We start from the raw sequence: 13,508 nt of genomic DNA, 5'->3' as shown, positions 1-13,508 counted from the left end.
CCCCGCCCCAACCGCAGTTCCTTGAGGACCTTCGGGTCGTCGGAGTCTCTCTGGCTAAACATATGTATGATACATTCATATTTTTAACACGATTCCCTCGCATATGCGAGGTTGACAATTGAGATGTGGAAGCTCTGAAGATATAAAGCTTTGTGTTGCCAATATCAATCCCTTGAGTCCCTTTTTTATCGTCATCTCCCTATACAGTATGGTGTGCATTTCCATTCACATTTCTGACAATCTCCTTTGGTATCCTATCTCATCCACCAGCCTCTATAACCCTGTTTATTCGGCCGCTAAGTCATAAGCATAGATGAGGATGCCATAAGAAGAGCCCTCTCGTTTGTTTTTTTTTTTTTTTTGCTCTATGGCTAGAATATCTATGTAGGTCTTCAGTACTTAAACTATAGCTAGAACTGCTAGATCCTGAATGCTTAGATTATACAACACAAACGAGTGTAAGTGTTACCTAATATTAAGCGGTGCTCCCGACCCTGACTTCCAATTTCGCATAGTGACCATGCTTCGAGATAAAAGCACATTCTCCTGAATCAAAAATATGTCAAAGGAGTTCCCTTAAGAATTAGGATGAGTTCGTTTAGCGTCACTTGACTGGTGTCCTTTTGCAATAACTTTGTCGCTACATATGTCTGCGCCCTGTTTTGTCCCCCTTGACTCCTGCTTCTCTAGGTGCCTTTCTACCTTGTCTGCTTCCAGCTTGTTTTGCTGCACAGATGATTGTTGGTAAGAAAAAGTATTTATGTGTGATTACTTCTCGATGTCACTGTGTTTGTCCAAAAAACAATATGGAAAGCCAGTGCGATATCGGCATATCACTTACCTAATATTAGTATGTACATATGTATATATGTCCATATGTAAGTCGTTCATCAATGTATCAATATTTCACATCGAAAGTCGCTATGACAATTTATTTTCATCGCTTGGCTTTTTTTCCAATATATTTCCCCCTTCATTTAATAACAGCTCAATACAAGCTTACTTACACATACATACATATATACTCGCACCTATAGTTGTATTTACGTAAGCATATATATACATAAGATCTATGTACGTATACCCTCATAACAATTTTCACACTTACCATTTTTCCCATTTCTTTTTTTTTTTTTGCATTTCCACAGCAACTTGGCTGCCAATCCATTCAATTGCAATTGTCATTTGGCCTGGTTTTCGGAGTGGCTACGAAAGAAGGGTTTGATCGGTGGTGCAGCACGTTGTGCTACCCCATCCAAAGTACGTGATATGCAAATTAAGGATCTGCCACATAACGAGTTCAAATGCACATCCGACAACAATGAAGGCTGCTTAGGCGATGGCTATTGTCCGCCCGCCTGCACTTGCACCGGCACCGTTGTACGTTGCTCGCGTAATCAATTAAAAGAGATACCACGGGGCATACCAGCTGAAACGTCCGAGTTATATTTGGAATCGAATGAAATACAAATGATACATACAGATCGGATACGACATTTGAAAGCCTTGACCAGATTGTAAGTATTGTAATGCGGAAAATGCTGAAGGATGTGCTATGAGGGATGAGCAAAAGTTGAAGAGATAAAAAAAAGATTACAAATTTTCTAGTACTAGTGTGACTAATTTGTGTGATTTGTGTTTTTTCTTGTTCTTTTTATAAATTTTTTTCTCCACAGAGATTTGAGCAACAATCAAATCACGTTCCTGTCAAATTACACCTTCGCTAACCTCACGAACCTGTCCACACTGTAAGTACTCAAAAAAGCAAAAAAAAAACTACTCAAATCAATTGATCTATCTTTAACGACGCTGAAAAGGCACGTTGAGGAGCACTCAAATTTTTGTTTCAGTCGTGATTGTTTTTGTAATTACACAACACCTGCTAAAAATTACACTCAGCAGGGACGAACTAATTACCTTCGAATTGTTTTCCTATTACTTAATCTCCATATTTTTTTTGTTGTACTAATGATTGGACTGAAAATAAAATAAAGTTAAGAGGGTATGAATAGAAATTTCCCACACAAAGCCGCTTTCGTTCGTTGTGAATGTCCTCACGCGTGAATTTTGAGATGGCCATTGTGAACAGTGCTCTTTGGGAAACAAGGAATCCATATACTTAACCTGTCTCAGAAGTCTGGTTCACGGATGGATCAAAATTTGATGACCAGAAACAGGAGTTTACATCTATGGGCCGAACTTGAAGAAATCGATACCAATAGTCCACTTTGTCATTCTCGAAAAATGTAAAATGGCCAGGGTGGTCCCGCTACTAAAGCCTGGGAAACCAGTTAATATAGGAGAGTCATATCGCCCGATATCTCTCCTATCGCCAGTAGCCAAGACGCTTGAAGCCATTTTGCTCCCCTACTTCAAAGCAAATTTGCAGCTAGCCTTTCATCAGCATGACTTTAGAAAACTCCATAGCACCACCACCGCGCCCAGATAAATTGCGGTTTAAATCAAAACCCCCACCATAGAACAGTACTCGTTGCGCTAGACCTATCAAAAGCTTTTGATTCGGTCAACCATGGCACGTTACTGCAAGACCTGGAAGGGTCTACCTTTCCCCCATGTCTGAAAAGGTGGACCGCGAATTATCTGGGTGGTCGGCAGGCATCGGTGCAATTTAGAATCGAAACATCAAAACCAAGAAGAATTAAACAAGGGGTGCCACAAGGTGGTGTCCTATCACCACTTTTGTTTAACTTCTACATATCAAAGCTACCTTCACCACCAGAAGGAGTCACTATCGTTTCCTACGCCAATGACTGCACAATAATGCCCACAGGCCCAGGCCCACAGATCGATGAGCTTTGAAACAGAATAAACGGCTACCTCCCTGATCTCTCCAGTTTTTTTGCCTCGCGAAACCTGGCATTATCACCGACTAAATCCTCCGCGACCTTATTTACAACATGGATGTCCCAAATGTCGACCGTTTTGAACATTCACGTTGATGGCACTACGCTACCGACTGTCCTACACCCCAAAATCTTGGGTGCGACGTTTGATCAGGATCCACATTTCGGTGAGCATGCAGCCGCAATTGCACCGAAAATCCAGGGCCGTAATAAAATCCTCAAATCTCTTGCTGGCAGTACTTTGGGGAATAGACAAAGAAACGCTCATTACCACTTACAAAGCAATTGGCCAGCCGATTGAATGCTACGCGTCCCCTATATGGTCGCCAAGCCTAGAAACTACTCACTGGAAGAAGCTACAGGTCTGCCAAAATACTGCTCTCAGAACCACCACGGGCTGTCTTCTTATGTCCCCAGAACACCATCTACATAATGAGGCGAGAATACTCGCCATCAGGGAGAGAAATGAGATGCTAACCAAACAGTTCCTGTTGAATATCCAGAAACCTGGGCATCCCAACAGACATCTGATTGATGAACCAAACCGCCCAAGGGCTTAAGGAGTCATCTCCTTAAGCATTATGAGGAAATACGCCACCTGTGAACTCAGCCGTATGAAGCCAAAAAACACAAGCAGGTCCTCAGTGAACTCCACAAACAGGCGTCGGACCTTTATGCCAGGAATTGACCTGTGAATCCAGTACTCAAAGAACATTACCCAAAACTTGCGGAAGAAGAACCCACACTCCCAGGGAAACACGAGTCACTCTGACTCAACTTCGATCTGGATAATGTAACAGGTTAAACTCCTACTTATCCAGAATCAACCCGACATACAAAATGTATGTCCTGCTTGCAATCCACATGACACATTCTCTCTTTAATTGTAATGTGAAACCAACGCTTCTAACAGCCCTCTCATTATGGTCCACCCCTGTTGAAACAGCAAGTTTCCTTGGACTCCTGTTAGAGGTTATTGATGACAATTTGTGATCGGTCGCACCTATTGGATGGGCGAAGCACTGCTACAACAACAACAAGAGGCTTGACCTCGTGGAATATCCTCATTATGTCAGACAGCCAGACATCCTTACGTGCCTTGCAAACTTACACTATTAATTCTAAGCAGGTGGATGAATGCATGAAGGATCTGTGAGACAGAATGGATTCCGGCCATCAAGGGCATGAAGGTAATGAACAGGGAGTCATCGCATGTCATAGGTTCATCCGTCACTTAGTTATTGTCTGTACTGCTCACCTCTATCATCCCTGGTATTCAGAGATGAAGCGGATATGGGCTACGTAAAAGTTACCATTCCATGTACTTGAAGGTATTTAGCCAAATGCCCGCTCTGCGAATGGGCCGTCACATAATGTGATCCTGCTTGGACCTCTCACTGAATTTCTTCACTTTTATTGAAAGAAAAACAATTTGGATCCGAATATATTCTAAACGTTTTTGGATCGCTGCCATAAACGTGAGAGTATTCTTAGCTTCTTATAAGCTATAGCTTTAGATATGCCCATATGAAAATACTCATCCTCAGTAATATTTTCACCTCTGTGCCTTTTACCGCAGCATCATATCCTACAACAACTTGCAATGCCTACAACGTTATGCCTTAGCCGGCTTGCAAAATCTGCGCGTACTCTCACTGCATGGCAATCGTATATCAATGCTACCAGAGGGATCCTTTGAAGATATGAAATCAATAACACACATGTAAGTACAAATACAAACACACAATGTTGGAGAGCAACATCCAAAAATACTAAAATTTGCTTTCTCCATCTATTCACAGTGCACTCGGCAGCAATCCACTGTACTGTGATTGCGGTTTGAAATGGTTCTCGGATTGGATAAAATTGGATTATGTGGAGCCTGGTATAGCACGTTGCGCCGAACCCGATTACATGAAGGATAAATTGGTACTGTCAACACCCTCCCACAATTTCGTATGCAAAGGCAAAGTAAGCAATGAAATTATGGCCAAATGTGATGCCTGCTACACGCAACCCTGCGAGAATAAGGCGCAATGTATACCGCTGCCGCAGCGCGATTATCAATGTCTCTGTCAGCCGGGATATCATGGCAAACATTGCGAATTCATGATTGATGCTTGCTATGGTAATCCTTGTCGTAACAATGCCACTTGCACTGTGCTCGAGGAGGGACGTTTTAGTTGTCAGTGTGCGCCGGGTTATACGGGAGCGCGTTGTGAGACAAACATTGACGATTGTTTGGGCGAAATCAAATGTCAGAATAATGCAACTTGCGTTGATGGTGTGGAATCGTATACGTGCGAATGTCAACCAGGTTTTACAGGTAAGAGTAGACTTTATTGATATTATTTTCTAACGTTTTCTGGGAGTAAAATATTTCAACTCCGAGCGAAGGGCTAAGATACCGTAAAACAAGACCTTATATTCCCTTCGTAGGTTCTCAGCTCTTCCGAATTTGTAAAGTCACCCGGCAGGTAGATCTACGATGGAATAGCTCGTTCAAAGTCTGGGGTTGGGATGAAGAGGGCTCGTGAAATCTAAAGTCCCTCCTTCTTTAAATATGCTAAAAGTCATTCGATTTCGCCATTGTAATGGAGCGGAAAGAATTTTCGATTTTAGAAAAGGCTTTCTCTGTTAAACAATCGCTGAAGTAGTGGTTCATGCATACCTCCCGTGTTAGCTAACAGTTCCTATTTACTTCTTGTCCCTGCAAAAAGTATTCTTTCGGATTCCCATGCACTCACCATCCTCTAAAAAAATGCATACCCAAACCAGTACTCATACGAAGAAAAAGGTGGCACAATGCTCCGCAACTGGCTCACATCGGTATTTCTTCATTCGATAGCTATCTGCGATGGGGTATATTTGCTCTGAAGGGCCTTCATCGTTGCTGGATTTCCCGTGGGCTGTATTGAGCATATATATAAGCAAGCTTCCGTGATGTTGTGGTAGCGTGCTTCACCTACCACAGAACAGGTCCTGGGTTCAAGCCCCAGCCAAAGCAACATAAAAATTTAGAAGGAAGTTTTTTTCAATTAGAAAAGCGGGGTCGCCCCTCGGCAAAGGTTAGGATCCGAGTTAGACTCCGAGTGTATATCGCCATGAAAAGATCTGCCTTGCAGCTGCAGTTAGGAGTCAGCATAAAACATATAGGTTCCACGCTGCCAAAAGGAGTACATTCGCAAGTTGGAAGAGAGAGACTACCTAAAGCTCCTCGCAGGTAAATTGCTCTGTACACCTGACTATTAAGCAAGGAGCCACCCGTCAAGACCGCTGTGGGCTGTGGATCTAGAGTATAAACCTTCTCCCATTCGTGTCTCCCTGGCATTCTTAAAGAGAACTTCTTGGCGAAAAAATGAGTCGGAATAGTTCAGTGCCCATGAACAGTTGCACAGCATGGCTTATCCAGGCCGATCATACTTGTGAAGTCGAGATTTAATGTCAGCTTTATTTGATCTACGTTCCCATACTAAACTTTTATTAGTCCGAAAATCATCTATCATCTAGTTTTAAGGTGTTCTTTTCCTTCTGTCACATAAGAAATACAGACAGCAAGACCTGCAGTTTCGCCCCATCAGATAGGTGCGTGACTCACAAATTGTCATTATACCGACAGTATCAGTAGAGATATAGCAGATATACAAAAGAGGCGTTGGCTCCACATTACAGTTGAAAAGATAGTCGGTATCATTTGGTGACACATTAAATCCAGGATATACATAAATTGCCCATGTCGTGGTTGATTCCAGATAAGTAAGAGTTTAACCAGAACTACGGTGTGGCAAAATGATGCTTTCCTCTACTTCGAGTTTTCGGGATTGAAGTCGGAAATTGGGGTTCGCCGGCATTTATCGGCATAAGACTTGACCGACAGACCGAGTTAGTTTGGACAAGGTTTCGAACCTTTCCGTACTATTTAAGATCATTTGGCTTCCTTATATTTTTTGGAGGTGGGCCGCATCAATCAGTTGACTTTTAAAATGCCCAGGTTAAAGGAATGGCGGGAGTATTACCGACTCATTGCAACCCCGCTGCAGGACCTGATGCCTATCCTATGCATACACAACTCTACATTGGTCTGTTAGATCTTCTATTATAGTCTTAGGTTTTGTGTTTTGCTAAATTCGCTAGCTCTGCTATGCTTGCCTAGAGTATGAACATGTGCTCGTTTTTCTCTGCTCCCTTCGGTAATAAATAATGCAGCTTTCTCTAGAAACCTTTCCCCAGCTCTGATCGTACTGAAATGTGTGAATAGAAATTCTACTCGGGTTTTCTGGGATATCATCCGTTCTCGAAGAAACGAGCGTAGTAGTCTAGACTTTAAATTAAGACAGATCTCTGCAGGACCTATTACTCTACGGGTTGGCTCGATGTTGGGCACGCGTCAGTATATTACATCTGATTAAAAGTTCCGGATGCCCAATGGATTTAGCTCCCAATAAGGTAGTGGTACCTCAAAGGCGGCAATGTAGATGTACCCTTTGTGGTTCCTTCCTAAGCGTGTTTGAAAACTGCCTTTACGGATTTATGGGTTTAAATCTTCGTCCGGAGTTGAATGCATTCGCCCATAAAAATGTCCTAATTAATAATTATGCATTTTATGTCATCCTTCCCTTAGGTCAATATTGCGACACAAAAATCAACTTTTGTAGCGATGAATTCAATCCTTGCGCAAACGGAGCCAAATGTCACGACCACTTCACTCACTACACATGCGAATGTGCGGCCGGTTTCCATGGCATTAATTGCACGCAAAACATTGACGATTGCCAAAATCACCTCTGTCAAAATGGTGGCACCTGCATAGATGGCATTAACGATTATATCTGTCAATGTCCTGATGATTTTACGGGAAAATATTGTGAAGGACATAATATGGTCTCAATGATGTATCCACAGACCTCACCTTGTCAAAATCATGAATGTAAGCATGGCGTTTGCTTCCAACCAAATCCAACTGGCTCTGACTACTTGTGTAAATGTCATCCCGGTTATACGGGCAAGTGGTGCGAGTATTTGACTAGCATTAGCTTTGTGCATAACAATTCGTATGTGGAGATGGAGCCGTTGCGTACCAAACCTGATGCTAATGTCACCATCGTCTTTAGTAGCTCAGAACAAAATGGCATATTGATGTTCGATGGTCAAGATGCGCATATTGCTGTAGAGCTATTCAATGGACGTATACGTGTTAGCTATGATGTGGGCAATTATCCGGTATCAACAATGTATAGCTTTGAAATGGTTGCGGATGGTAAATATCATTGCGTCGAACTGTTGGCTATCAAGAAAAACTTTACTTTACGTGTGGATCGCGGTCTCGCACGATCGATTATAAATGAAGGTTCGAATGATTATTTAAAATTGACAACGCCCATGTATTTGGGTGGCTTGCCACCGGAACCGGGGCAGCAGGCCTATAAGAATTGGCAGATACGTAATTTGACAAGCTTCAAGGGTTGCATGAAAGAGGTGTGGATAAATCATAAGCTCGTTGATTTTGAAAATGCTGCAAGACAACAAAAGATCACGCCAGGCTGTGCATTGCTCGAAGGTGAGGCAGCGGAGGATGATGAACAGGATTTTATGGATGAAACGCCACACATAAAAGAGGTAACACAGTGCTGCATAAAAATATTGTTCATCTCTCTCTCACTCTCTCTCTATATCTCTTTCAGATTGATCCTTGTGAAAATCATAAATGTCGCCGCGGTAGTCGTTGTGTTCCTAATTCCACATTCCGCGACGGCTATCAATGCAAATGTAAGCAGGGTCAAAAAGGACGCTATTGCGAACAAGGTGAGGGCCCAACAGAGCCCACAGCAGTAACTGGTATTAATCACATTCTTCATTCATACATCGTTCGGTGGTTCAGCATGTTTTGGCACCACATTCATTTAATTCATTTTTTAATGTAGTATTTTAGGTTGGACATGGTAGTATATTCTTTAAAACTAACAAGATACCTTTATAGTTCTATATCACATACAATTTTTGAGCGGTCGGTATGCTTCTTGCTCCTTTTACGTGAGCTTAGACTAAACGATGACATCGGCACAATTCTTCCTTATTAAATTCGTACATGGTGGCTTTAACGCAAGAGTGGGGAAGAGGGACCCGTCTCGGATTTCTGCACTAAAATTTCAAACGAACTCCCTCTTTGTCTACAAGGCAAAATCGACTCGGTCCTCGATATTATAGATCACAAAGAAAATATATCGCTGCTTAGGTAATGTACAGCTTACAGCTTCCACACCTCCTCTGATCAATCCTCAAACTAACCAAACAGAGCATATCAAGGGGTTGTTTAGCGCAAAATAAAGCCTCATAGCTTCACAGCTGCCCCAGCCGCACATACCCGACGCGAATCCTGTTAGAAATATGAATGTATCATACACATATTTAGCAGGCGTGGCTGTGGCGACCGCAAGTTTCTCATGAAAGGAGGGGGTGGCGGGGGTACGACCTTCAGAGAGTGTATTTATCGCTTCAAGAAGAATAAGAATGAGAAGCAGCATATTTCTGACTCATTTGCTGTAGCGGCAACTGCTACGATGAGGAATGTTGCGTTGAATTCAAAAACTCCACCTAAAAGCTTTGTTATGAAAGGAGGACCGTTGCCTTTAATACCAAAACTTTCATGGGAAGTTTTTTTTCTTTCCGACAAAAGTCGCCGAAGTTCGGTTGGAATGACCGTCTTTGTCATGATGTTCGTCTGTGTCGTTCCGATATGTATGCCCGACTGCCGCGATCAAGTTGAAAAGCTTTAGTGTTTGAAGAGCTTTCTGCGCGAGCTACTTGTTTGAAGTTTCGCAGATTCTAGCCAATCTTTTCGTAGACTACTTTGATAAACGTGTATACAAAAACGGCTCTCCCCTCCTAGGCAATCGAAATTTCCGAAACATTGTCACTTTTCGGAAAGTGTTTTTGATAAAACAACAAAACCCTCGCATCTATATCAGCGATCACCAAAGTTGTAGTTGCGACTAAGCTGGTGAGAATATTATTATCGTTATGGTGGTAGTTTGGTCTTTCATTAACTAGCAACGGAGCTAGACATATGCACGCATATTTGTTAAATCTCAACGCAAATAAGCAACAGCGTACTATTACTATTTCTTCCGATGGTGTGCTGAACTTTAAGCAAGAATTCAAGGTAAGCTAAAAACACAGTTGATCTGGTCATTGCATCGCCTTCCATGCCGTGCAGGAGTTGCTATACTGCATGCACTTAGTCACCAACTCACAGACAAATCTTCGCAAGTAGTTGGCGATTGCCTGATTTCGTTGTCTAAGGCGCGATACTGCTTTCAAACAAATATAACCTGGCGTTCAAAGCAAAGATATTGAAACTGTGAAACAGATGTGCTGAAACGCATGAGCACACGCCAACTGGAGGATGCGAACAATGGGGACCTGGTATTTCCAATAACTAAGGATGAGTTAAAGGAAGTTTTTTTTGTAAGGACGAGTTAAGCGAAAGCCGGATGAGCACTACCTCTTCGAAGGTATTGTGTCCTTTTGACAAAATGTAAATGCAAAGTCTCCAATATATAAGAAACAGACTCGGAAAGCGGAAAACCCTACTGCCAAGTGGCGACTGTACTGCGAATCGGTAACTGATCTACGTATGCCATGCCTCTAACTTCTCACTATCAATTTCTTGCTTACATTTACGCTATTTGCTTTACAACAACAATAGCTTAACCATTTAGTGTAGCATGTATTACTAATACAATTAACAATTTTAAATTTCTATTTTCTTAAATATTACTCTCGTTTTTTAACTAAAACAAATCTGTATATGCTTATTAAATTTTCAGTGGCATCAACTTGTCGAAAGGAACAAGTACGCGAATATTATACCGAAAATGATTGTCGGTCGCGCCAGCCTCTCAAATATGCGAAATGTGTGGGCGGTTGCGGAAATCAATGTTGTGCAGCGAAAATCGTCCGGAGACGAAAGGTAAGTAATACAAGTTTTTATTTGTCCTTGCCTTTTATGACTCCGATATGATGATAAATTGAAGTCTTATGCCAAGAGCGTTCAGCAAACAAAGCAACTTCAGAACAGATATTCATATTTTATTTTTGAAAAGTTGTGGTTCAAATACAATTTGAATACAATCATTAAGTTCCTTGCTGTTGCCTTAGTAAATTGGTATGGACGCATATTAACAATCTTTATAAGTATTTTGGACTTTTTGATTGCAACAACAAATTGCCTCCATGGCATACCCCGGTTGGTTTGTCAAGCCTTCGTACTATGTCTTCGATTGAAGCTGACGTCGGTATGCCCCTCCTTTAAGGGTTATATTTCAAAAATTATATGTTCCAACAAGGCTTCCCAATATGCTACTACATTTTTAATGCCTAGCATCGAAAATTCGCCCTGAACGGGACAACCCTAATCTCTTATATAATACATACTTACAAATGACTCCGAAAAGAGTCATATAATGAGCTGTTTATGAACATAATAGTAGCCTGATTAGACTTCTGCTTAAAAGACTGTTCGGACTCCTTTTTAAGCTTACATAATGTATGAAATAGGGCGCATATTGGGCGACCATTGCAAGAAAAACACTCGTTTCGAGCTCTTAAATGAGCTCATGATATTTTTTTGACTCCGATTTTTTTTGGATTGTTGAAAATGTGTACTGCTTCTTTATCTACATATTATGGCGAATTTTAGCATCACTATGTTATTAGTAAATAAAGGCACAACAACAATAAAGCAAGCTGCCACTCTGTTGTACAGGAACAAATTAATCATCATTTACACACATACATATAAGGCATATAAGATATAAGATAACTCATACACAAATGTATATTCAGCCGAAGTTGTTACTCACACATACACACGCATATATGTAGCTCAATTACCAAGCAGGATATTAAACAGTTATAGAAGGCGAAACGTCTAGACTTTAGTAGAAATATGCGAATGAAGCAACGGAGACTATAAAACCAGCGCAAGCTGAGTAGTCGGTAATCAGTTTGATTTAAACACGCTATCAGTTGCGAAGTGAAGTTTAATTGTGAAGTATAATTGCACTACTCCCAACAAGGTCTAATAAAGACCATTTTGCAATACAGAATATTGGAGTTTAGCGTAGCGAACGTTAGCAAAAATTTGCAAATAAGCAGAATTTTTTTAAATTCGTTACATTATATTTATTTGCTTGCTAACGAGGTTTTATCCTTTATTGGTCCCTTCACCCTGGCCTACCCAGATAGGATTCTTTTGAATCAGTTAAAGAGTGTACATGAGTGTCTCTCTCTCTTAAGTTTTTGAAAAAAGAATGTTGTGAGGTTTATTAGCCGGAACCAGTGTTGCCATTTTGGTGCTTTTGGAGCCAGATCTAGCCCTTTTTTTTCGTTTAGCTCCAAAAATTCCGGTTTAGCCCCTAGCTCTGTTTTTGGCCTTCTTTAAAATGTTTGCCCCTTTTTGGTTCCAAATCTATTTCGGCAATACGTATTGTGAAATTTGTAATGTGTTTTATGTGTGTCGAAGTTTTATTTTATTTGTTTCGTTATGTATGATGTGGTAACTCGGTACTCAACTGATAACAAAAACCTTAATCGATAAACTTTGTCATGAGGTTGTATATTTGCTTTCCAGCCTGTGCAACAGCATAGTGTCACCTTCTAATAGTTTCGACCCTTTAACGTCAGATTATAATAAATTTTTGTCTGCCGTACCTTATTTCCATTTTACCTTTGAAGAATATATACGGGTTAAAAAATAAGATAAATGTATAGACGAATTCATTGAAAGAAAGATACGTAATACATATATGTCGCGAATTCATAATTAAATTAATAGAGCAACTAAGGGAACGCTTGCCAAGAATTGCAAAACCTCAAAGTGAAAAAAAACCTCACAAATGAAAAAAACAAGTATAGCACTGATCAAATAACGAGATTACAAATGGAAAATATATATCTCCGAAATTGAAAAATGTGACATCAACATTAAGTTTTTGGTTTGATGTTAAACAGTATAAAGCCAAAAGCTTGTCGATTTTGTGCTGCCACTAAGTAATGCTGAAGTAGCAAGAACGTTTTCAAACATGAGTTTGATTAAAAGCAAACACAGAAACAAAACGAGTTTATGGAGTTTTGTTGAATTCGCTTCTGACAATAAGAAGTGGTTTTAAACGGCTGAATAAATGCTGTCATGACTTTGAAATAAACAACGATCCCTTAAAATTAATGATCACAAAAAATATTTATGAGTGTAGCAATAATAATAATTTATCTTCTGATGACGAAATAGCTTTTGAAGACTAAGGCCCATCAAATATATCTCTTCCCAACATAAACTTGAATATCGCACACGTTTATTGTAATGGTGATTCGTACACCCGTCGGATGTTAAAAATTGAATAAAAAAAAATTTAATAAAAATTCGTATTTTTGGCGTACCTTTAGCCGTGCCGCCATTGTAGTAGTGTGGAGAATACTTCTGACTTTTTAACGTTACCTTACCGCCAAATGACAAAACAAAAGTTAAAAAAAAAAACTATTTTTGTTATTAAAAAATATATATAAATATATAAAATATATATATATTTTTTTTTTGTTAGTTTACTGTAACTTTTTTATAATTTTGATTAAGTTTGATTTAAAATA

The 13,508-nt window shown here is 40.3% G+C and overlaps 1 protein-coding gene across 1 annotated transcript in view; it reads left to right on the top strand.

The window, feature by feature from the left end:
* Positions 1–13,508, top strand: part of sli (slit guidance ligand) — a 271,300-nt gene that overhangs the window by 239,359 nt on the left and 18,433 nt on the right. Inside the window, 7 exon segments of the mRNA XM_067772110.1 lie at positions 1,149–1,517; positions 1,677–1,748; positions 4,444–4,587; positions 4,667–5,190; positions 7,486–8,480; positions 8,546–8,699; positions 10,691–10,833. Of these exon segments, the coding sequence (XP_067628211.1) occupies positions 1,149–1,517; positions 1,677–1,748; positions 4,444–4,587; positions 4,667–5,190; positions 7,486–8,480; positions 8,546–8,699; positions 10,691–10,833 (2,401 nt within the window).

This window comes from Eurosta solidaginis, chromosome 3, assembly GCF_040869045.1.
Source record: "Eurosta solidaginis isolate ZX-2024a chromosome 3, ASM4086904v1, whole genome shotgun sequence".
Classification (NCBI taxonomy): Eukaryota; Metazoa; Arthropoda; class Insecta; order Diptera; family Tephritidae; genus Eurosta; species Eurosta solidaginis.
The sequence above is the reverse complement of the archived record's forward strand: the minus strand, read 5'-3'. Positions and strand labels throughout refer to the sequence as shown.